This window comes from Primulina tabacum, chromosome 15 (assembly GCF_025594145.1).
Source record: "Primulina tabacum isolate GXHZ01 chromosome 15, ASM2559414v2, whole genome shotgun sequence".
Taxonomy (NCBI): Eukaryota; Viridiplantae; Streptophyta; class Magnoliopsida; order Lamiales; family Gesneriaceae; genus Primulina; species Primulina tabacum.
This window is the reverse complement of record NC_134564.1, coordinates 33,265,217-33,289,515: the sequence shown is the minus strand read 5'-3', so window position 1 is coordinate 33,289,515 and position 24,299 is coordinate 33,265,217. Positions and strand designations below refer to the sequence as shown.

Below are 24,299 nucleotides of genomic sequence, written 5' to 3'. Positions count from 1 at the left end.
AAAATTTTTATTTTTATTAATACTAAATTTAATTATATAATTCTTAACAATTTCTTATATTCTCTCATTCATATTGTTCCGTGTTTGCCGGCCCTCATTCGATTTCCATATAACAAAGAAATCCCCAAATCAAATTTTCTCCATTGCTTCCAGTGTAAGAGTAGCCTACCTTTTCCTACTATTCTTTATTTCGCTTTGAATTTGAGAAGGAAAACGTTAACCTTGTGTGATATAATTTATGCAAATTTGATAATCTGACATGAATTTCTTTTTGAATTTTGTTGTCAATTTGTAGCAAATGGAGAAGCCCTTTCCGTCAAATGATCGGGTTGATATCTCATCCGACGATTCTTCTTCATCCGACGATGTAGAAAATGACGGCATCCAGTCAATGGCTGTCGATGGGCCTGTTACAGGATTAACTCCTGAAGGTAATACCTTCTTATAAACTCCATATGGCTGTAATTTATTCCGAGTCCTTGCTTTCCTACCAGTTCATGGGTGATTGCCGGTGATTTCTTTTTACTTTTTTTTGGGTACTCGGGTATGCAGGCGTATGCTTATCTTGGCTTCCTATTATATGTAATAGTGTTGAGATCATGCTCTATATGATAACTGATGGATATGTAATCTGAGTGATAAAAAGGTGAAAGTTATGTGATAAACTATGCAGCGTTTGGTGTGATTTTAATATGAATGGTAAAATTTGTGGTTTCCACTGAATGACTTAGATACCTTTCATTTGTTTTAAAAATTACACTATGCCGGACCTTTTTTTTGTTTACTAGTTCGATTTCAGTGTGTTGTAGAATCCAATTTCAATTTTGCGCTGATTTATTGGGATAATGCTCTATATAACTGTTACACGGGAAACCATATAAATTGTAACAGTAGATTGAAGCATGCACCGTATAGATAAATACAGTTGTATAATTTTTCATTCGAATAACATAAATGAGCTCGTTGTATATCAGACAACTGAAATACAGGGTGCCGACACCTACTTTTAGCCACATAAAAGAAATATAAGCTTCAACTAATTTCATACTAGAGATAAAAGTGAAAGCAAACCCTTTCGGTCTAATGTCTAACCTCACAAAATTTTATTAGTTGGCTCTTCTGGTAAGGTATTCAACCAATGAGAGAAATAATGCACAACTCAATATTCAGCTCATAGTTTTGGAACCATGTTGTTCATACACATGTATAATCAACTTATACATGGAATAGTTTGTTCCATCATGGATGTTCTCAAGACGACGTGCATTCACAATTTCTTATCTTGCAATGGAATGAAGACCATGGATTACACTATTTCATAGGGTTACGGCAGACCACTAAATATCTTACCATCTTAACACCACATTAAATTAATAATTAAACATCGACATTCCATTTCAACAGTGGTACTACGAGTTTATTTGGCAACATGCCAACAAAAACACATAAACTGAGCATATGTGAACCCTTAAACTAAATTACAAGTTTTGAATAATGCACATCTTGTCTACAGACCAAAAGGGCTGCACATAAATAGTTTTTCACCATTGCAATAAAATTACAGATTCATATGTAATCGGTAATCCATTGAACTTTTTCAATACTATATTAATTACATCTTTTGTTACCAATGCTTGAAATATACATTCAAAACCAAAAAACATTACTCATCCTGCTGGATTGAGTACAATGATAAAAGAGTGTATGGTGATCGTAAAGTATGGGTTGGCTATCCTACAAACCAACAGGATACGAGTGCTTCGACCTTATTTCAAAAAAAAAATTTCTCTCCTTCGAAGGCTACTCTTTCTACAACTCTCATATTCAGGGGGAGTATAGTAACAGTAAAGATGACTGTATAACCAATTCTGATTTTTCAATCGAATTTAGAAATGATGAATCTCCGACCAACCTAGATTTGAGAAAAATTTTATATCACTTACAGTGGAGGCAGGTGGAAAACAATTTAAAGGTCTTGTTTATACAAGGAAGAGGGATGTAAAGAGAGAGGGAGACTTTGTCCCATCACAGAGCCATGAATCGACTCTAGAGCCTAATCATGGAACACACAATGGCATCTCAATGAGTCTCTATGCTCATATTCCAGGTATACTTGAAAATAAACCTTCGAGTAACATTGATCTTCCAATTGCTTAAAGGAAAGATATCCGATCTTGCAGGAAATACCTATCAAATTTTGTATCTTATAAAAATCTTTCACCCTCTTATTGCTCCTTTTTGTCTCAGATGGATACCATTTGTATTCCAAAGAATGGACGTGAGGCTTGAGGTTCTTGAGTGGAAATAAGCGATTTACGAGGAGATGAGAGATCTATAGAAAACTTTACTTGTGAGAAGGCTTATCTACCTAGTGAGAAATCTTTTGTAGGTTGTAAGTGGATCTTTACTCCAAATTACAACTCCGATGGATCTTTATAACGGTACGAATCTCGTTTGGTTTCCAAAGGCTTCACCCAAATGTATGAGTTGACCAAACTGAAACATTTTCTCCAGTGGCTAAACTCAATGTAGTTCGAGTTATTCTGGCAGCTGCAGCAAACTTAGATTGGCCACTCAATGAGCTGGATGTGACGAATGGCTATCTAAACGGTGAGTTAGAAAAGTAAGTATATATTGAACCACCACCTAGATTTAATGATCAATTTGGATCAAAGGTATTTAGGTTAAGTAGGTCACACCATGGGCTGAAACAATCTCCCAGATCATGGTTTGAAAGATTCACCAGATTTGTTAAAGGACACGGCTACCTTCCAGGACAGTCTGATCATACTCTTTTCACATGAAGATCCAATACATAAAAGATCTTTGTATTGATTGTCTATGTTGACGACATAATATTGACAGAAGATGATTTCGAAGAGATGGCATATTGAAGAAAAGAAAAGCTTGGCAAAAGGATTCAAGATGAAAGATCTAGGTAAGCTAGTCTTTTCTTGGAATGGAGGTGGTAAGTCCAAAACGGAACTCATGGTTTCCCAAAGAAAGTATATCCTTGATCTCTCGAAAGAAACTGGGATGAGTGGTTGCAAACCATCATATACTTATCTAGGAGATATCAAAGATGGTGTTAAGGTAGATTCAGAGTGATATCAAAGATAGTTGGAAGACTTATTTATTCATCACTACTTGCTTGAAGAGCTTGATCGCCAATGCTGGTTTTAGCATTGCTGTCTGCTTCTTTTCTTGAGGTAGGTTGGTTTGCCATAAATTATGTACCATGTTTCGATGGTGCGCCCGCCATAAAAAATATTCATCCCTGAAAACAACCTCAAAAATATTCCCCGCTAACAAAGTTTGAACCTTCGGCGTCCAGGTTGTGTTTACCACATTTCATCATCACTTGCGTCTAGTTGCTTCGCGGTGGACCTTGGAGCGGTGGAGTGGTTAGGTTCCCAAATCAAAAGAATTGACATGGCCGGATTGTATCTCGTCAAAAAAATTTTATTCAACTCTTTGCACACCCTTACACGAATTGCGACACCCATCCCCAACACTCACCCCAAAACACAAACTATCATCAACCATCAGCCCCAATTCTGTAGTCAAGCTTCTCAAGACGTAGTTGTGGCTTGCAACACTATCAACCATCGCCAATATTTCACAACCAGCCACCCTCGCCTTCGCCTTCGAATTTTGCGGTTGATCAATGCCATTGACATAATACAAGAGCAGTTTTAAGGTATTATATTTTGTGTTGGGTGTTTCCAGCCAACCTTCGGCTTCCTTTACGGCTTGCTCTACTTCCCCTTCACCTTCACCGGCTCCAATTCGCCTTCTTCTCCATCCTCTTCCGCTAAAATCGCGACTCTCAAAATTTTGTTGGTGCATTGGGTGATATGGTTCCCCGCATTTAAAACATAATCCCTTCCTTGTCGGTTATCTGTTTGAGCTAGACGGAATTGATCTAATCCTAGGGGTCGAATGGCTTCGCACTTTGGGAGACGTGTTACTATATGCATAAAGATTTAGTTGGAAGGAGCGGACCATGATTTTATAGGGAGATCCATCTTTTAGCAGATCAATGGTTTTACTCAAGTCAATTGCTAAAGTGAGTGAGGTGGAATTTTGTGGGGCAGTCTTGTTGAAGTGGAATGACAGTGAAGGGGAGAAACCAAAAGTAGGAGGAATGCACTATGATGAAAAGATGAAGAGCATTTTTGGCAAGTATGAGGGGTATTTCAAAAACCTCACTAATTACCCACGCGTAGGAGAGAAGATCACGCTATTATTATTAGAAAGGGAGATGGTCCAGTATCGGTGCGGCCATATCGCTATTTCCACCATCAGAAAGATGAATGTATGGGGGAAGAAATGCTTAAATCAGGTGTGATACAAGCCAACAATATCCCCTAATCGAGCCTTGTTATATTATTAGTTAAAAAAGAAAGATAGTGGTCGGCGTGCGAAAACCACCTACTCTAATTCAATTTCTAACAGGGGAAACAATGGTGTTGGCGGTTTCGCGCGCTTTGATGGATCAATACGAACTTTTGAGGCAGCTCAAGTATAATCTTGAGCGAGCTCAACAACAGATGATCTAAATACGCTAACAAAGTTGAAAGGAGGTTCATGTCCAAGAAAGGGATATGGTGCATTTAAAGTTGAGATCACAACGCCAAAACTGAGTTTGTACAAGGGTATTTAAGAAGTTTGCAGCCAGGTACTATGGGCTTTTTAAGATTTTGAAGAAAGTGGGGTCGGTTGCTTATTGAGTACAGTTGTCCGAGGGGTCTAAGGTGCACCCTGTTTTTTATGTATTATGCCTTAAACGAGCAGTGGGAAAGAATTACGCTGAGACAAAGCTGCCTAGTGAATTGGAGGCTGATTTATTTTTACTTTTGAACCGGATTTGATTTTGGCTGGACACATTAAACAGATAAAAGGAAAACCTTGAAAACAGCTGCTCGTGCGTTCGAAAGGAAGAACAGAGGAGGATGCTACTTGGGAGAACTTGGAGGATTTTACAGATCAATTTCCAAATTTTCGCCTTGAGGACGAGGCGATTTTTGAAGAGGCGGGACGTGTCATGAACCCAGATCCATTGGGTCCAGTTATCCCATATTTATTTGGCCCGATTACTAATGATAATGAAAGACGTCTGTGCTAGGAATGGGAAGGGAAAAACACGTGGGGGGAAGATATAAAATATGAGAGGGGTCGTGTAGAGGGATTCATTCGGTTATATTTCTTGTTGAGTGAGTTACTAGCTGTCTGCTAGGGAGTTGAGATTGTACAGAGCAAATATACTCTTGGGTCCTGGGATTTATGATTAGTTCAATACAATATTCAATTTCTTCTTAGTTTTTCTTCTCACTCTTTTAACTACTTTTAATTGTTGAGAGGCATAACAATTTCTTCCCATGATACATTTAAATTGCTGTAAAATTAAACATATTTGTGGGGTAAGGAATATCTGGATCATCAATTACCTTGTGTGGGTGCTAATTGCTATTTCCTTTTCCCCAACCTGCCACCAGTTTGCCTTGAAAAAACCTCACATCCTTCACAACGGTGGTGTGTCGTCTGTGTGGTGTAGGGTTATCTTCGATTGAGAAAGAAGGGTATCATGGTAAAATTATACAATCTATGCTACAGTTCAAGACGGGAAGACTCATCACTTGGCTGAGGAAGGATGTCCCTACATAAAAAACACTATTTTATGTCCTTCACAAGAACGAGCCAAATGCAGGATGATGAGTGATTTAAACTAAATCCCTTCCTTATCCTACAGAGCAAACAGACCTAAGAATATAATGGGACATATTTTTCAAGTACTACTCAACAATATTGTACTGATTCAGAAATCATTTATATGCTTTTATTGTTTTTTGAACTTTGAGTGAATTTTCAGTTTGACTGAGTGGAGTGCTGTTCTAATAAAAAAAATTGAGTATCACATCAGCTTTTTCATTATCGAAGGAAATTAACGTTTCTTTAGACATTGAGGTCACCCTTCTTAAGCTTGTGACACACGAGCAATATGCATTTGGATTGTGTAAGGATATGTGCATATGTACGCATAGGGTTGCTAGCATCATCGGTGTTTCGGAGAAATTGTGGGAACACATCTCGAATCCTGTTTGCATTGGGTGTCTCATGTTTAAATGAGATTTTGTCTAGGCTTCTTATATTTCAGATAGTTGTCTTCATAATGTTCTGTGATTGCCGGAGGAGTGAACTTGTTTCTTCCATGTCAAATATATAGATATGAAATTGAAATTGAATAAATTTTGACAATAAAACAGATTATTCACAAGTCATGTATTCACTTTGTCCATTTTTTGTATGATGATATTTTTTAATTTTGACTGTGTGCTTAAATATGTGTATGTGCTTACCCTTTCATGCATATTTGGTCGATGTTTGATATGAGGGAATGAGCAATCTATTCTTTTTCCATTTTGTTTTCTTTTCTTTTTATTTTTGGTGTTTGCACGTAATATCTCTTGTTCCAAGTGGAACTTCAATTACTTGAATTGTGAGTCAGTGGGGAATAAAACGTGGATAGATTTTTAGAACATGGAATTATGCTGCTATCTTGTGGCTTAAAATGGCATTTTGTAAATAAATGATGCTGTCAAATGTATCATATAAACCTGGATCTTTTTTTTCTGACTACATTTGACATGTCAATGCAACCCAAAAACTTTCTATTTTGTGATGTTTATTTTGTTAGTCAGACCAACGCTGCTTAATTTGTGCCTTGCAATGCAGAATTGCTCTTTAGACGTGCAACAAGTTACCAAGAATATATGAACCTGATACCAATACCAACTGAGCGTGGCACCGCTATTCCCTATGCCTCGTGGATGGGATTAGGAAACTCAATTAAGCAGATATATGGGCAGCCTCTGCACTACCTGACCAATCTTTATCTAAAGCAGTTAGACAGAGAGGGGATTGGAGCTGATGATAAGAATGTTCCCCTGGATATGATCATCCATCCTTGCAAAGCTGAGGCCAGCATCTGGATCAACGAACAGATTCATCGCCGTACTGCATCTCCATGTCATTTGGCTAAACTCTGGGAGACTGATCCCAGGCATCATGTTCTCATTGATGCCATTTTCCCGAAGCTCTGATCCTGAAGCAAACATCAGGGAGAAGGAAATTATTTTCTTGGAAGTAGCCAATAGTGTAAGTTAAGATTGATGGAGAAGATCTTTATGAAACTCATTATGTTTAACAGATACCAAGTTTTTGCTTTTCCCGTTGATCAGTTGTAATGCAGTCATTATTTTATCGACTTGGTTGCATATAGAATGTATGTTCAATGAGTTATGTTATCAGTAATTCTATACCTTAGCAGTAATTCTTTACCGGAAAGGTGTAACAACAGTTTGTGTCCATTAGAAATGCGGATGATGTGTACTTGCATTAAGTGCATACGCCGTTGAAAAGAATTAAATAGTTCAATCACGTTCCCAAACAAACTCTGTTGTACCAAAGCACCAATCATTGAGTTCCAAGACAAGATCCCTTTCTGGCAATGTCCTCAAACACTTCCTCGGCCGACTCGATATCACCATTTCTAGCAAAACCTGCAAGCAACGAATTCCACGACACAAAAGTTTTGTTGAGCATCTGATCAAACATTCATTCCGCAAGCCCATTCCTGCATGCCACACTTGCTGTACATATCAATAAGTGAATTTCCAATGTTGTCCCAGTTCTCAAGTCCATTCCTTAAAACGTAAGCATGACACTCCCTGCCAAACCGAAATTCACTCAGTTCAGCAGAAGATGAAATAGCAGATAGCACAGTCACTGTCACGACCAGCCCAGCCCCAGCAATTACCGAGCCCAAGCCCAACCCAACGCCTTCAAAAGATATTGTTTATCAAAGACACACTCATGGGAAGTACAAGGTGGTAGATTAGATAAGAGGATTCTAGAGTTATCTTGTTTTTTTTATTCTTTAAATAAGAGATTATCTCATTTAGTTGGTTTGGATTAGATAGGGTTGTTTATTAGTTACGAAGATATCCTCTAGGAAGATATCAAGTGGATTTGATTGGGATTCTTATCCTTTAGTTTGGCTTGTATATATATTCGGCAGAAGTGAGGAAATAAAGGCATCAAAATTGAGTTTCTTCTACCAAAGTCAGAGATCGTGAGGTTCTCTCTTCAACGAGCCTCAATTCTCAACTATCAAAAATAGCGAGACGTGGGCGGAAATCTCAGAAACACGCTCACAATCTTGCGAGTGGTGAATTCTCTCTAAATCGCCCCATAACTAGATCCATTACCCGAGCACATAACAACTTGGTATCAGAGCCGGGCGCTATGGGGGATTTACTTTCCATGCACAGGCAGCTCGAAGCCTTTATCAACATGTACAAAGAAGACAGAATGACGAGTAACCAGCGGCAACAAGAGAACGACCAGCGACATCGGGATCTTGTCACACGCCTGGAAGAATTATCGGTCCAAGTCGCAGCATCCAAAACAGAAACAACGCACGATCTGGGCGGTGACAACAACCACTTGGATTCCCGTGATACGTACTCCACTGGTCCACGCACACGGGAGGGAAAAGACAACTCGTTTGTCATACCGAAATACACCAGGTTAGACTTCCCTTGTTACGATGGAAAATCAGATCCATTGGCGTGGCTCAATCGTTGCGAGCATTTCTTCGACCACCAACACACACATGAGGCAGAAAAAGTGGGTTTAGCATCCTTCCATCTCGAAGGCAAGGCCCAGCTGTGGTTTCGCAAATTGAAAAGGGATCAGCCCGATATTCAGTGGATCGAATTCGCTGAACATTGTGATCTCAGATTTGGCCCACCCCTTCGAGGAGAGACCTTTGGCGATCTTGCCAAACTACGTCAGACAAACTCGGTGAATGATTATCAGGAACGCTTTGAAGAATTGCTGGCCCGTTCGGGTCCCATGACGTCGAGGCAAGAGATACAATTGTTCATTAGTGGATTGCGCAGAAACATTGCTATAGAAGTTCAAATCCATCACCCAACAAATCTCACCACGGCTATGAATCTGGCACGATTATATGAGACACGCAACAATTGCCCGAGGGAGGAACCGCGAGCACCGCTACGTAGCACCAACATCCAACAACAGCCCCAGACACCTAGAATAAAACGACTGAGTAGATTGGAGCTGGAAGAGAGGCGTTCTAAGGGGCTATGCTACAATTGTGATGACCGATACACGCCGGGGCATCGATGCAAACGGTTATTTCTGTTGGAAGGAATAGAGGATGACACATCAGACGATAAGAATACTACGGAAGAAGAAGAACCACAAGAATTTGGGGCCTCTATACATGCAATTGCTGGCTCCCAGGGCGCGAAAACAATGCAGATTTGGGGAACAATTCACGACTGCCACGTGAGGGTCCTCATCGATTCGGGGAGCACACATTGCTTCGTGGATACACTGGAGGCCGCCAAACTAGGATTATCCGTGGAAAACCGCCCAACCCTAAGGGTGTCTGTGGCCAACGGCGGACAACTTCAATGCTCAGGGGTATGCCGCGGTGTACATGTTATTCTGGGAGGAGCTAGATTCTATGTGGATCTGTTTTTGATACCTTTGGGAGACTTTAGTGTGGTCTTGGGAGTGAATTGGTTGTGCACGTTGGGCTCCATCACTTGGGACTTCACACACATGGTCATGAATTTCCCATATGAAGGAAACTCAGTCAGTTTACAGGGGGACGATCCTAGCGCGAGTTCAGGCCCTTTTGCATTCACCATAACAGAAACTGACGGAAGGGAACTACCAGGTCTTCAGGCGCTGCTGCTGGACTTTGAAGGGATTTTTGGGGACCCTAAGGGGCTGCCACCGCAACGACAACATACACACAAAATTATATTAACCCAAGGGACAGATCCTGTCGTGGTTCGACCCTACCGCTACCCACACGCACAGAAAGATGAGATCGAAAGACAGTGCGCTGAGATGTTAAAGCAAGGAATTATCCGACCCAGTACTTCACCATTTTCATCACCCGTATTGTTAGTCAGCAAGACCGATAAATCATGGCGTTTTTGTGTCGACTACCGGGCTTTGAATTCGCGGACTATGAAGGACAAGTTTCCAATCCCTGTGATTGAGGAATTGTTGGAAGAGCTTAATGGAGCCCAATTCTTTACCAAACTGGATCTCCGAGCAGGATACCACCAAGTCTTGATGGATCCAACATGCATTCCCATGACAGCATTCAGGACTCATCATGGTCACTTCGAATTTTTGGTTATGCCCTTCGGACTAACAAATGCGCCCTCCACTTTTCAAGCCATCATGAACACTATCTTCGGGGATTACCTACGCAAATTTGTTCTTGTCTTCTTCGACGATATTTTGATTTACAGCAAATCTTGGGAGGAACATTTGAAACACTTACGTCTGGTCTTCGCCACGATCAAGGCACAACATTTCTTCCTAAAGCGGTCCAAATGTGCTCTAGCTCAAACAGAAGTGGCCTATCTCGGCCATCGAGTGACACAATCGGGGGTCAAAGTTGATGACGAGAAGATTGCAGCCATTGCTAATTGGCCGACCCCCTCCTTTATCCGCGCCCTTCGCGAGTTTCTAGGCCTTGCGGGGTACTATCGCAAGTTCGTCAAGAACTACGGAATTATTGATGCGCCTTTGACCAGCCTACTTCGCAAGAACTCCTTCGTCTGGTCACAAGAAACCACTCGATCGTTCGAGGTATTGAAGAAGGCTATGACATCCACACCCGTCCTAGCCCTACCGAATTTTTCAGAACCATTTGTGATAGAATGTGACGCTTCAGAAAGTGGATTAGGAGTTGTTCTTCTTCAAAATGGGCGTCCTATTGCATTCTATAGCCAGGCTTTGGCTCTGCAACACCGGAAATTACCCGCATATGAAAAAGAGTTGATTGGGTTGGCTAAGGCCATCCGCCACTGGCGGACATATCTGTGGGGAGTTTCGTTCTTGTTGCACACCGATCATTACAGTCTCAAATTTCTGCTGGAACAACGTATCACGACATCCCCTCAGCAACGATGGATCAGCAAGCTGTTGGGATTTGAATTCAAGGTGGAATATAAACCAGGAAAAGCCAATGTGGTGGCCGACGCCCTCTCAAGACGAGATGAATCAGACAGTGGCTCTATCTGCGCTCTATCAACCCCACGGCTGGATTGGTTGGACAAAATCAGAAGTGAACTCGTTTCTAGGAGCGAGTTACAGCCCTTGATTGATAAGGTAAAGGCTGGAGAAGCTCTGGGGCCCTGGGACTTCTCGGATGATCTCCTTTGGTATAATCAGAGGGTGTTCTTACCTCCGGATTCGGCCTTGACAGGTACCATCATCTCTTATATTCATAGCTCGTGCCATGAAGGATATTTGAAGACTTTGCATCGCGTTCAGCGGGACTTCTACTGGCCACGCATGCGCAGCCAAATAAAATCAATTGTGGCGGAATGTGAAGTTTGCCAACGCAATAAGACTGAAAATTTGAAGCCGGCAGGGTTGTTACAGCCCCTCCCAGTTCCTCACCACGTATGGACGGATATCTCTATGGATTTTATCGAGGGACTTCCCCTATCGCAAGGAAAGAATATTCTCTTGGTTGTGGTTGACCGATTTTCAAAATATGCGCATTTTGTTGCCCTTTCACACCCTTATACAGCAGTATTGGTCGCTCGGATTTTTTTTGAGAATATTTTCAAGCTTCACGGGTTGCCCGAGTCTATTGTTTGCGATCGAGATGTCACATTTACTAGTGGATTTTGGAAGGAATTGTTCCGCTTGAGTGGCACCCAACTTTGTTTTACATCGGCCTACCATCCTCAATCGGATGGCCAAACGGAGGTGGTTAACCGTATTGTGGAGATGTATCTCCGTTGCTTCTCCGGTGACTTGCCTAAGAAATGGACCACGTGGCTTGCGTGGGCTGAATTTTGCTATAACACCAGCTTCCATTCGTCCTTACGTTCTTCCCCATTTGAAGTTGTCTACGGCCGACCACCGCCGTGTCTTCTATCATTTTGCCCAGGGGTAGCGAAATTAGAGGCCGTCGACAAAGAATTACAGACCAGAGACGAAGTCCTGAAACACCTCCGTCAATGCCTACTGCACGCCCAGAACCTCATGAAGACTCAATATGACTCATCTCACCGGGATGTCCAATATGCAATAGGGGATATGGTTCTGGTACGCTTACAACAGTACCGCCAATCTAGTGTGGAAAAACGGATGAACAAGAAACTCTCCCCACGTTACTTTGGCCCATTCGAAGTTATTGAACGCATTGGTCAAGTGGCATACAAACTCAAGCTTCCTGACTCCTCCTTGATCCACCCAGTCTTCCATGTCTCTTCTCTGAAGCCATTTAAGGGCAACATTCCCCACGACACAGACCTGCCAGTACTCAACCAAGACGAACCACCGCAGCCACTGGCCATTCTGGATTCGAGATTCCGCCAGGGACGTCGGGAGCTGCTGATTCACTGGGCTGGCCTCTCACCCACCGAGGCTTCTTGGCAGGATGCTTCCACCTTGGCCGTGGAGTTTCCCTCATTTGTGATCGTGGACGATCACGTGTCTCCAGAGGGGTGTAATGTCACGACCAGCCCAGCCCCAGCAATTACCGAGCCCAAGCCCAACCCAACGCCTTCAAAAGATATTGTTTATCAAAGACACACTCATGGGAAGTACAAGGTGGTAGATTAGATAAGAGGATTCTAGAGTTATCTTGTTTTTTTTATTCTTTAAATAAGAGATTATCTCATTTAGTTGGTTTGGATTAGATGTGGTTGTTTATTAGTTACGGAGATATCCTCTAGGAAGATATCAAGTGGATTTGATTGGGATTCTTATCCTTTAGTTTGGCTTGTATATATATTCGGCAGAAGTGAGGAAATAAAGGCATCAAAATTGAGTTTCTTCTACCAAAGTCAGAGATCGTGAGGTTCTCTCTTCAACGAGCCTCAATTCCCAACTATCAAAAATAGCGAGACGTGGGCGGAAATCTCAGAAACACGCTCACAATCTTGCGAGTGGTGAATTCTCTCTAAATCGCCCCATAACTAGATCCATTACCCGAGCACATAACAGTCACCCTGTCTGGTTTTGGCCCCATATAAAGCATTTCACAAAGTACATCGAGAGCTTCATTCACTTTCCCTAACTGTACATAATTTGACAAGACTGTTTTGTAAAGAACCAAATTTTTATGGACATACTCATCAAATAGTCATTTTGAATTATTAGTAGTCCCGCGCTTCATATACATATCAACAAGCGCATTTACCAAAATGGTATTGAAAGTTAGCCCAGATGCTTCTGCATAGGAAGAAATTTTCTCCCCCAAATTCGAATCGCCCAACTCTGCACAAACTGATATCACACTGACCATAGTAACTTCATTTGGCTTAATGCCCTCAACCATTTGAAAAAACAAAGAGACGGCCTCTTAATGCCAATTCTTCCTCGCATACCCACAAATCAAATTAGTCCATGTACACTACATTCGTTTCACTCATTTCATCAAACACTTTTCGCCCTTTATCAATTTCTCCACACTCCCCATAGAAATGTATCAAAGAATTCAAAACAAAAATAACATCATAACTGATCCATGAAGCTGCATCCCCTCAAAAAGCCTCGAACTTTTAGCATAGGCACTCAAAACAAATGGAAACGTATAGTTATCAGGCGCGACACCCTCAATCACCATACCAACATACAGCAAAATGGAATGTGAAAAAGACCCAGCTAACGAGTTTCCTTTTATCAAAGAGTTATAAACATAAACTCCCCTAGTGCTGCTGCAATCCTCTTTACTGTTCTTGAATATCTCGAAGGCTTTCTCTGCATACTCTAAGCTTTCAGAAGACCCCGTTTATGAGTACTTGACAGTTGACAATGAGGTTTTTCAGAGCAGTGAGGTCGTGTACCAACCCCAGTTTAGCTAAGTGGCCATGTAATTGCTTTATTTCTTGAAGATTTTTGCAAGATTCAAGAGACCCAGGTTCAGGAACGAGGTTATTGGAAATGGACGCTGATTTAATCTGAAGTTGGGTGCTCGGAGCTGTTGGGTCAGCTGTGGAGGGGGTGGCGAGTGGGGGAGAGAAGACAAGAGTGGTGAAGGTCATGTATGTCTCTCAAATGTTTGTTGAATGTTCTGGGCGGGAACTAACCAACTCTAACTGATATCAACTCCCTGTCTGATTTAAGGCTAATCTTTTCTTTACTGCCTCTCATATTATTAGTAACACTCAACCATGCAGATAAACCTATGAATAATCTTTAAAAATAATAAATGATAGATTAATATTTAATACTAAATTAGTTTAAATAAAAATAAATTAAATCAACCTATAAAAAATAATACATTAAAAAAAACTATAAAATGAGAATTTTAATCACGACTCTTTCTCATTCTTACTTTCTAATAATAATTTATGGAAGTCGAAATCGTTTTTTAGAATGAGAATCTTCGTTTTTTCTTTTCTTTCTTAGAAGGGATTGATGAGAATCATAGAATAACAGACAATATTGCATGGCTTTTGGATTGTAGTCTTTTTGAATGAATTTTTTTCACGTGGTGATCTTAAATTGACATACTTACAGATTTCACATGACTTAATCGAGAGGTCAGTCATTAGATGGAGTGAAGTACTATGCTCGTCGTATCTTTTATATGGACATCAGAAGACGTGGCTATTATGTTGACTCGTACTGATGAGAAATTGACTTCACGAGAAATCGAACAAAAAGCTGTCGAATTAGCTTATTTTTTGCGCGTACCAATTAAAGTCTTTTGAGAAAAAGAAATAGGTTGAAGAATTAACGCTTTCTCAACAGGGAAGAAAAATCATGTTTTTTTCTATAACATAATTTAACTGAAATTACGTCAAAACGTTCAAACGAGCCAAAGTGGAAGGGAAGGCAAGGGCAAGGCAAGGGAAGGCAGAGAGTTCACAATTACTTGCCATTTCTACCAGAGTTCTTGAACAAAAGAGAGGAGCGAAGGATTTAAATAAACCTAGTCCGAAACCAATTTCATACTTAGATAGTGGAGCCACTATAATCTAACAATTCCAAACATAAGAAAATCAAATGGTAAATATTTTAGTTAATATCTTATTGTTTTCTCTCGATTTTTTATGGATGGTTTAAGAAATTTAAGCTTTAGAATTAGTAAATACGCACAAAATACAAAGTATACGCTTACTTGAATTATTAGAGTAACTCAACCAAAAAACGCACACATACCAATATTTTCATAATTAGGTCGGTAATTAGATCGATCCACCTTTCAAAAAGTTCAACCGGATAGTAGAACTTGATTAATAAAAAATATATTATATTTATTTTATATAGTAAATGAAATATATTTATTACTTTATAGTTTTTACTAAATTTTTAACATCACATTTCAAATTCCAAATTACACATAACATTAAAGAGATTTATGTAGGAGAGATGAAAATGTTAGTGGGTCTCTTGTGAGACGGTCTCACGAATCTTTATATGTGAGACAAGTCAACTCTACCGATATTCACAATAAAAAGTAATACTCTTAGCATAAAAATAATATTTTTCATGAATGACCCAAATAAGAGATCCGTCTCACAAAGTACAACCCGTAAAATCGTCTCACACAAGTTTTTGCTATGTTGGTGACATTGATTTTTTTTTTAACAAAATCAAAAACCCGACCGATTTTTCGATTTTCTACCGTTTTAAACAGTTTGATGGCTTTTTCGAGTTTTAGCACATATCCGGAAAATTATATATTACACGTCAGATATACTAGGTGTAACAATGAATAAATTGAGTGTATTTACATTCAAAATGGAAAAGAAATGAAACATTTGATTACCTACAAGTCTTGGTCACCAAATCTTGAATTATGATTCCTTTGAATTGCTTGGATAAGCATCGTTCGCAATAAGACCAAGTTAAGACTTCGAAAATAATTGAATAAACGATTAACTCGTCGTCTATGCACATAAGATAGAAGCTTGAGTCCGAAATCGAAAATCAGAAGTTAGAACAGTGATACCACACCGATGAACTAGTCAAGATCTCTAGTCCCACAAGTACAAAATCACATTGGCAAGGGATGGTTTTAATAACAACTAGGAACATCCCACGAGACAATGATAATCATAGGATTGGTGTGAAGTCGAAACCTTAAATACTGGTAAATCATTCCGAAATCAAGAAAAGACTGGGTAGTTCATCTGGGTGAACTCTGAGAATGATAGACATGAAGATTATCGGGAAAGTGCCAATCCTTTTACCCTTTGGTTCTCATAATTGTAATGCTCCCTTCACCGCCTTCTGTGTGAATCTTTGTTTTTCCCACCACAGGCTTCCCTGAAAATGCTGATGTGGGATAAGGAACAGAAGGATCGTCTCCTTGGTCTTGCTTTGATTTTGGTGGAGCGTGTAATTTTTGGTTTATGTCCTCCAAAGTCATGTCTCCATGAGCACCACAGGGTTTGATGAAAGCAAATGGATAGACGACAGATGATGATGGTTTAGGTAGTGTGCACATGTACGATTTTCTACCTGAATTACAGGGAAAAAACGATATAGGAAACAATACCTATTTAGTTTAAGGAACAAGATCAAGTTGTGTCAAAATGAATCCAAACATAAAATAATATTTAAGATGATGGTCATCAGGCCATAACACCATAATTCTCCATCAAAGTAACAGAAGAAACGGGATATTTCCACAGATTAAGTTTGGCTAACTTGGTTTTCAAAAGGGACAATCAAAACAATGAGTACACAATTACCTTTGAAAGCACCACTTCGACGATGAGTGACGGGGTGATTTGTTACTGCGTTAGCATCATATTCTGGAGGCATTTTACAAAGCTCTGCAATATCTTGTTATGGATTATGCAGTGGACAAAGGGCGGGAAACCAATGAAGCAACAAAATAATGCTATTATTTAACATTAATTAACCATTGATAACCTAACCTATTCGTGATTTACCTGTAATGTTGATTTGAACATCAGATGCTCCAGACGGATCACAACTATTCAAACAAAAAGCTGGTCAGAAACTTGTTTTAAATAAACTGATAAAGCAAAGACTATGCAAACATACATATCTTCAGCGCTGCAATGTATCTCAGCATCATTAAAGTAATCCGAAATCCACCCTTCAAATGATGGATCCAAGCACTCGTTATTGGATGCCGATGCACCGTCTAAGAAATAAAAAACTATCACTAGATACCACGTTTGTGGATTTGATTTTCATATATCTCACAATAATTTTTTGAGAGAAACAAACCTGCGAATCCAGCAACCCACTCTGACATATCATGCATATCAGCTTCAAGAGAATCCTGTCTCTCCTGAACAAAAAAAAGACAACAGATTATTGACTATCTAGGAGGTAGGAACCATCAGATGGTGCTGCAAATTAACTCTTTTACCAAAAATATGTACCTTAGATCTTAAAAATATGTCATCATTATAAAGAGGTGCATTCAAAACTTCAGACTCAAACTGAAGCATCCTACGTCTTTTTGCTTGAGAGGAAAGCTCCCTGCATTGCTCTGACTCTTCTTTCCCAGTAACTTCTGCAGTAGTTAAACAAAACGCACTTAGATCACTAAATCCCCAATACTTGGCTTGTTGTGCGGTGACAGTACCAATATCCACTAATTGTTGTTTCCATATACTGTTGCCAGATGACATCTCTTCAAATTGGTCGATACAAGAAGCAAATTGTTGTGTGAAGGAATCAATACATAAGACTGAATTGCAATAACAAAGTGTGCACAATTATGGGACACGTAAACATATATGCAACTTCTTCATGCATTTGAAACATGTGGAATAATCAATAAAACCATTCTGCTATATTTGCGCAATGCTTAGTTTCTTAAACCAAGAGTGTTAAAGAAGAAGCATGTTACGAATGAATTTTTAAATGTGTCATCACTTGTTCCTCACCCATTACATAAATTCATATTTTAATGCTAACATGGCTACCGGATAGAGATAATTTGTACCTCTGTCTTTGCTTATAAGTCCATTGGGTAAGGATGATAGCTGATTTAATGAAAGTAGAATAGTTCAAAACAAAGAACACACGCGCAATTACAAAACGAAGAGAAATAGTGATACTTAGTACAAGTACAGGAAGAGTAAGGCCCCACCCCAACTTTTTTCAATTACATGGCAAGTTAAATCCCCACAAGCCTTGACTGGAGTAGTTTCATCATCTAATATAGAACAGAAACGGTCTTCATTTTGCTCCACTCCACCCAAATGCCATTTAGATATTTCTGCTCATCATAAAAAAAAAAAGGCAAAAACCATCACCCGAGTTCAAACGAGCATTTTACTTGAGGGTGAGGGATTCAAAATGAGGGTATGACTAACCTATGTTGGTACTGCCCTCAATATTATACTCATGACACTGCCAATCCCACGGGTCACTGTCATCAATTCAAAAGATTAAGATCACAATGTAGCATATAAATCATGAAAAAAATAGCAACGAAGATCCCAAATATGGTAGAATCAAGAAAATCAAAGTACACGCTTGAACTGATGATCAAAGTGAAAAAATAACTGTAAGGGACATCTATTTGCAATAAAAAAATAACCAAAATAAACAGAATCTAACCACCCAGTTAGCCTAATGGCATATCAGTACATATCTCGGAATTTCAGTTCATATGTAGTAACTTGGTCCGGGATTCGAGCCGAGGGAGCATGAGTAAAAAGATGCATCACATTCATCAAATCGACAAAGTTTCTAGTGGTAAATATAAGAAAAACAACAAAAGGCAGCTCCAAATCTCGTATTCCCAGTCTATAAATCCAACAACTGAGGATGTTTAACTTAGGCACAAAAAAAAATTCCCTGACCAAATCCAGACATTTCAAGAAGAATGATCAGCGTGCTCTTTTAGAATTCCTTTTTTAAAAAAATGAATTAAAATTATACGTACAAAATTCAATTGTATGAAACAAAATTTATAAAAACAGAACCCCGTCAAGAAAGAGAGAGCCTGAGCCCAAAAACAACATCGCAATCCACACCGTCATTACAATTTTCGCACGTGATTGAAGCAAAATAAAACCCAAACAGACCGAAGATCACAAAAAATCATACTTAACCAGAATCAAGAACAGGCATTTCCAATTTTTAATGCCCACAAAAAGGAACAAAAAATCGCCAAAAAATGCAAAACAGAAACACAACCCATTGATCTATAACAAATGTAAAATCAGCAGACAAAGAAACCAACTCACTTTTCATTATTATTGCTCATTATGATGGATGGGTTTCTTTACAAGTGATGTGAGTTTGGGATTCCTCCAATATAACTTCAATATCTATATCATCAAAAGAAACGAAAGTCAATGGACAATCCTTGATTTAAATAAAATTTCCCAAAAAATCTGGAGGGAGTAAAGTGGGTTGCTGCACACTTGAAACCTTTTTTTAATTCCACCTTTTTTTTTATTTTAATTCACCATTTTTTTATCCATTGCGGATCCAAACTCATTTAATTCTAGTAAAAGAGATATATATATATATATATATATATATATATATTGTATGTGTTATTATTATTTTTAATTTGAACAAATAATACTAAAAAATTAACACGAAATTATTTTTAATTAAAAAAGTTGTTCGATTTAAAATTTAATTTTTTTTTAGATTTTTTCTATGTAAAATATGGATTGAGTAGGGTAAGAAGGATTATGATATTAAATATTTTGATGTCTTACAAGGTAATTATTTTAAGAGTCTCACACGTAATAATATAGTATCTAAGTAGTTATTCTAAGAATCTCACACTTAATAATATAGTATAGATGGTATAGACTATACAAGCCCGACCCAAACATATTCGGACAAGTCGAATGTAGATTCTACTCGTGCCCATTGTCATCTTACCCCGATTATGAGTTAATTTTGAGAGACATATTTTTTATTCATAAATATAGATATGATTCATTTGTCTTACAAGAAACATAATGCACATTTAAAGAGTGATCGAGTTAAGATACATCATCAAAATTTCATTAAGTTCCTTTTTTTTGGGGGTATGAAATCCTATGTCAAATGTCTAAATAATATTGATATCTATTATCTGGAAAAAAAGTGTATATGTATTAAAATGTTAGTGTAATTTTTTCTTGTTTGATTTTGAATTTGAATTTTATTATGATTTTTTTTTTTTTTAATAAGAGTGGTCGAATAATGTTTTGGGGGAAAATGTTTACTTTTTTCCCAAAATAATTTTGTTTATGAGAAATGAACAAAAATGCATTTGCATCTTGTTTAGAGTTTCTGGTAGAAAAATGCATTTCCATCAATTTTAATACTCTTGCATACAATTATTGTTTTAATTCAATTCTGATTCAATTCAAAACTAACTACATTTATTATTCATTTCTAATTTATTGTCATACTGTATTATTTAAAATACTCGCACAATATCAATACCAAATTATACTACCTATTTTTTTCCCTAAAAATTGATATTATTAATAGGAATAAAAATTAAACATATTTTCATGTTCAAAAATATATATAAATCTTGCATATTTTTTCGTGTGCGTACTGAAAACATTATTTGATTTAGTTAAAGTCCAATCAATGAAAGTACAAATTTAATAATAATATCGACCAATTTCAATGTACATTTACTTTTGTTGGCAGACATTTATTAGTATGATTTTTCAATCAAGGATGAATTCACGAATAATCATCGACTATAATGGAACTTGGAGAAATTGATCCAAACCCAAAAGCAACAAGACTTCATTAGTAAATTCAACTTTATCATAAATAATAAAACATTAAATATTTAAAGTTATGCTTACCCGACAGAAAAATAAATAAATAAAAATAACCGAAGGGTGGATGAATCGTAGCAGTGAGTCACGTTCTTTCAAATTAAATGCATAATCTTAAATTACTCTCCCGCCATGCCCGACTCTTTTCATTTTTTAATGTAACTTGTAATATATATACTCAATTCATATCAAAATCTAGTATATTATATGAGATCGAGGGCTTGGCCCAATGGTCTCACATAAATTTTTATGTATTGACTCAAGTTCGAGTTTTTCTCATCTCCTAGATTAGGATATCAAAAAAAAATCTAATATACTACAGGAAAAAACTTGTGTGAGATGTCTCACAGGTCGTATTTTGTGATACAGATCTCTTATTTAGGTCATCCATGAAAAAGTATTACTTTTTATGATAAAAGTATTACTTTTCATTGTGAATATCAGTAGAGTTGACCCGTCTCATATATAAAGATTCGTGAGACCATCTCACAAGAAACCTACTCTATATTATATTGGCTAAAAACGATTTAGTGTACTCAATTTTATTTATTTTAACACAGTGTATTGTTATTATATATATAATACTCACACTTCATTTGATAAATCAACAAGTCATTTTGTACAATATGTTTCAAAAAGCATGGAATCGCATCCAACCACACAAAACTATCCCGAGATTGTAAACATCGTCGAGCGGTTTCACGAGCCACCTGGTTAGTCTTGCGCAGACTAGATTGTATAACATCATGTGTTAATTGTACTTTTTAGTGTTTTCGATTGATTAGACGTTTTTATGATACTGTCTGTGATAGATTCGATTATCATAAAAAGATCACGTATGTTTTTTCACGTGAATCAATAGATTACAACGCATAACTCTGAAAAGTATGGTCGAACAAACGAGTGTTTTCATACTATCATAAAATTAATTAACTTATAAATTCGTTTTTGAAAAAATATACGAATGAATCATTTCACGTGCGCTACTACTAACCACGCATGCCTGGACATTATCATAGCACAGAACTTCTTCTAGCAGAGATTTGTGGGACATCGGGAAAGTAATTAATCTAGGAAAAGATAGCTGTAGAAGTCCGAATTAAAAAACTAAATTAAACATATTCAAGAATTTGATATGGTATCTTATTAAAAAAAAATTTTGAGACAGTCTCGTATTGATCAATTTTGTGAGATGATCTCTTATTTGAGTTATTTATGAAAAAATATTATTTTTTATGTCAAAATTATTTCTTATTATTATAAATATGAACAGAAATTGACTCATCTCACAATCTTTATCTATGAGATAATCTTACAATAAACATATTACTTATTATTTAATTAAAGTCGAAGCTCTTATACATGTTAACTTTTAACGTATTTGGTGAAAGCTATTTAAAATTATAATTATGCTCTCATTTATCTATGTTTTTTTAATTCAACGCTATATTTATCTATATTTTTATATATGTTCTATCATTCATAATAAAAATTATCAATATAAAAAAGATAGGGTTGACCCATCTCACATATCAAGATTCGTGAGAACGTCTTACAAGAGACCTATTTTAGCAAAAACTTGTGTGAGACGGTCTCACGGGTCATATTTTGAGAGACAGATCTCTTATTTTGGTCATCTGTGAAAAAATATTACTTTTTATGCTAAGAGTATTACTTTTTATTGTGAATATCGATAGTCTCACGATCGTATTTTGTGAGATGAATATCTTATTTTGGTAAAGTTATTGTTTTTAAATAAAAAAATTCAACTATATAAGCACATGATGCGGCCAAATACTACATTTGGAAATTTTTTTTTTTTTATCAAAACAGCACGGGGGAATCACGTGATGGAAGGATTTTTAACAAGGGGACGGGACCACCAACAATTGGTCGCCCACAGAGAAAGGGACCGTATTATTAAAAGTAATAATTTGGCAAAGTAGGAAAAAAAACGAAAGAAGGAGAAAAAGGAAATGAATCGATAGTTGGTAGATGTGGTCCGGAAAATCTGTCACTTTTAGTTTACAACGGACAATAAATTTTTAACATAAAAAATTATTATTATAAATTAAAATTATCATATATTATACAATATTTATTTATAAAATAAATAACTAAAAAAATGATTGTTTCTATGAGTCGAGTCGAGTTTCGTCTTATAAATTGACTTGTAAGACGGTCTCACATAAGTTATTTTGTATATTTGAAAACGTTTACTTTCCTTTTCCTATTTTTAATACATATATTTAAAAAGAATTATGTATTCGGTTTCTTTTGGAGATGGAAAATTTTATCAGCAAATTAAGATTGAGGTTATATTGATAAGTGGGAGGAAATTAAATCAGTGACGAATCTTCCGTTGAAAATGGTTCCAAAATAGTGAAAACAAAATATCTATAAAATGACGTTAAAAAAATTATCTATAAAACTCTAAAAAAAATAAAAACTACCTATTAAATTGTGTACGTTTTATCAGGGTCTTAAATATTAGATTCCAAGTTTGAACTTTCGAACTACACGAAAAAAAAAATATTTTTATTTTCTAAAAACTAATTTCTATTTGATTTACGGTTTAGAATTTAGGGAGGGCCCACGACAAAGGAATACATGTGGCCCACGATTTTAAATTCTTTGGGGCGCCAAAAAGTAAAGCATGATCGGGTCATTCGTCGCCCAATGGGTCATTAAGTTGAATTGGGAATGATAAAGTTACGATAAATATTTATAATAATTATATTATGATATTTTGTTATCATATGGTAAGATTTTGTATTGAATTTATTCTGAATTTTGTTGTGTTGTATTAATTGTTGTTGAAATTTGGTTATATATTTAGCATTTTTGCTAGTTGGATTAGATCAGTTTTCGAAGAAGGCATAACTTTTTTCCATTATTTATTAGCTAGTTTAATAATTATTTTGTGATTTTTCATTTATAAACTTGACTACAACCCAAGTATGACGATAAATAATTCAACTAATATGTGATTTAATCGGTTTCGGACTAAACCAGTTTAAATCGGTTTTGATTTGGTTAGGTTCTTAATTGATAAGTCCAATAAGCATCCTAGAAGGAATTCATTCGCAATTTATTCCATTGATTTTTGTAGAACAAATTACATTTCAAAAATGATAAATTATATTTTATTAGATATCTTTTAACATTGCGATATAAATACTTAGTAAAATTGATGCTGGTACATTCTAGCTAATACTCCATATATAATTAAATTTGTATAATAATTATTAACACACAATAAATTCAATACAAAAATTATATTTATCAAAATCTAATAAGATAATAACAAAATCTCTCGAGATAATTATTGTAAGTATCGATTTACGATATATTTGTTGTACTTCTGGCGTTATTTTATTTTATTTGTGTGGTTAGATTAATGAATTACGTTTAATGCAGTACTAACTAACGCATTTTTAACAACTTTTCCTCATAATTATTACAACA

At 37.0% G+C, this 24,299-nt stretch overlaps 2 protein-coding genes and 1 pseudogene across 4 annotated transcripts; 1 reads left to right on the top strand and 2 right to left on the bottom strand.

Annotated features, from left to right (window-relative positions):
- On the top strand, window positions 1-7,310 carry LOC142526551 (protein RDM1). Of its 2 annotated transcripts, XM_075631024.1 has the most exons (4): window positions 1-154; window positions 296-431; window positions 1,946-2,107; window positions 6,736-7,310. In XM_075631024.1, the coding sequence occupies exons 2-4, from the start codon at window positions 299-301 to the stop codon at window positions 7,101-7,103; spliced, it is 663 nt and encodes a 220-aa protein (XP_075487139.1). In that variant the 5' UTR covers window positions 1-154; window positions 296-298; the 3' UTR covers window positions 7,104-7,310. The 2 variants fall into 2 exon arrangements, with proteins under 2 accessions (XP_075487139.1, XP_075487140.1); XM_075631025.1 differs by lacking the exon at window positions 1,946-2,107 and having other exon boundaries at window positions 2-154.
- A 5,494-nt stretch (window positions 7,311-12,804) lies between these two features.
- LOC142526550 (pentatricopeptide repeat-containing protein At3g22690-like) lies at window positions 12,805-14,223 on the bottom strand (annotated as a pseudogene).
- Window positions 14,224-15,968: 1,745 nt separating this feature from the next.
- LOC142527959 (protein XRI1-like) lies at window positions 15,969-19,479 on the bottom strand. Of its 2 annotated transcripts, none has more exons than XM_075632967.1 (9): window positions 19,272-19,479; window positions 18,393-18,448; window positions 18,167-18,295; window positions 17,451-17,584; window positions 17,293-17,356; window positions 17,107-17,206; window positions 16,989-17,032; window positions 16,785-16,868; window positions 15,969-16,551 (listed from the first exon to the last, which is right to left on the bottom strand). In XM_075632967.1, the coding sequence occupies exons 1-9, from the start codon at window positions 19,289-19,291 to the stop codon at window positions 16,277-16,279; spliced, it is 906 nt and encodes a 301-aa protein (XP_075489082.1). In that variant the 5' UTR covers window positions 19,292-19,479; the 3' UTR covers window positions 15,969-16,276. The 2 variants fall into 2 exon arrangements, with proteins under 2 accessions (XP_075489082.1, XP_075489081.1); XM_075632966.1 differs by having other exon boundaries at window positions 15,971-16,551; window positions 17,104-17,206; window positions 19,272-19,478.
- Window positions 19,480-24,299: the final 4,820 nt, after the last annotated feature.

Bases quoted from the DNA above. Each gene is read 5' to 3' on its own strand.
- LOC142527959 (XM_075632966.1), bottom strand. From the start codon at position 19,291: ATGAGCAATAATAATGAAAA. The intron at 17,585-18,166 runs GTGGGGCCTTAC...TAACTACTGCAG, and splicing joins TGTAATTGAAAAAAGTTGGG to AAGTTACTGGGAAAGAAGAG. The intron at 17,357-17,450 runs GTACATATTTTT...TTTTTTGTTCAG, and splicing joins ACATATTTTTAAGATCTAAG to GAGAGACAGGATTCTCTTGA.
- LOC142526551 (XM_075631024.1), top strand. From the start codon at position 299: ATGGAGAAGCCCTTTCCGTCAAATGATCGGGTTGATATCTCATCCGAC. The intron at 432-1,945 runs GTAATACCTTCT...TATCACTTACAG, and splicing joins TACAGGATTAACTCCTGAAG to TGGAGGCAGGTGGAAAACAA. The intron at 2,108-6,735 runs GTATACTTGAAA...CTTGCAATGCAG, and splicing joins TCTCTATGCTCATATTCCAG to AATTGCTCTTTAGACGTGCA.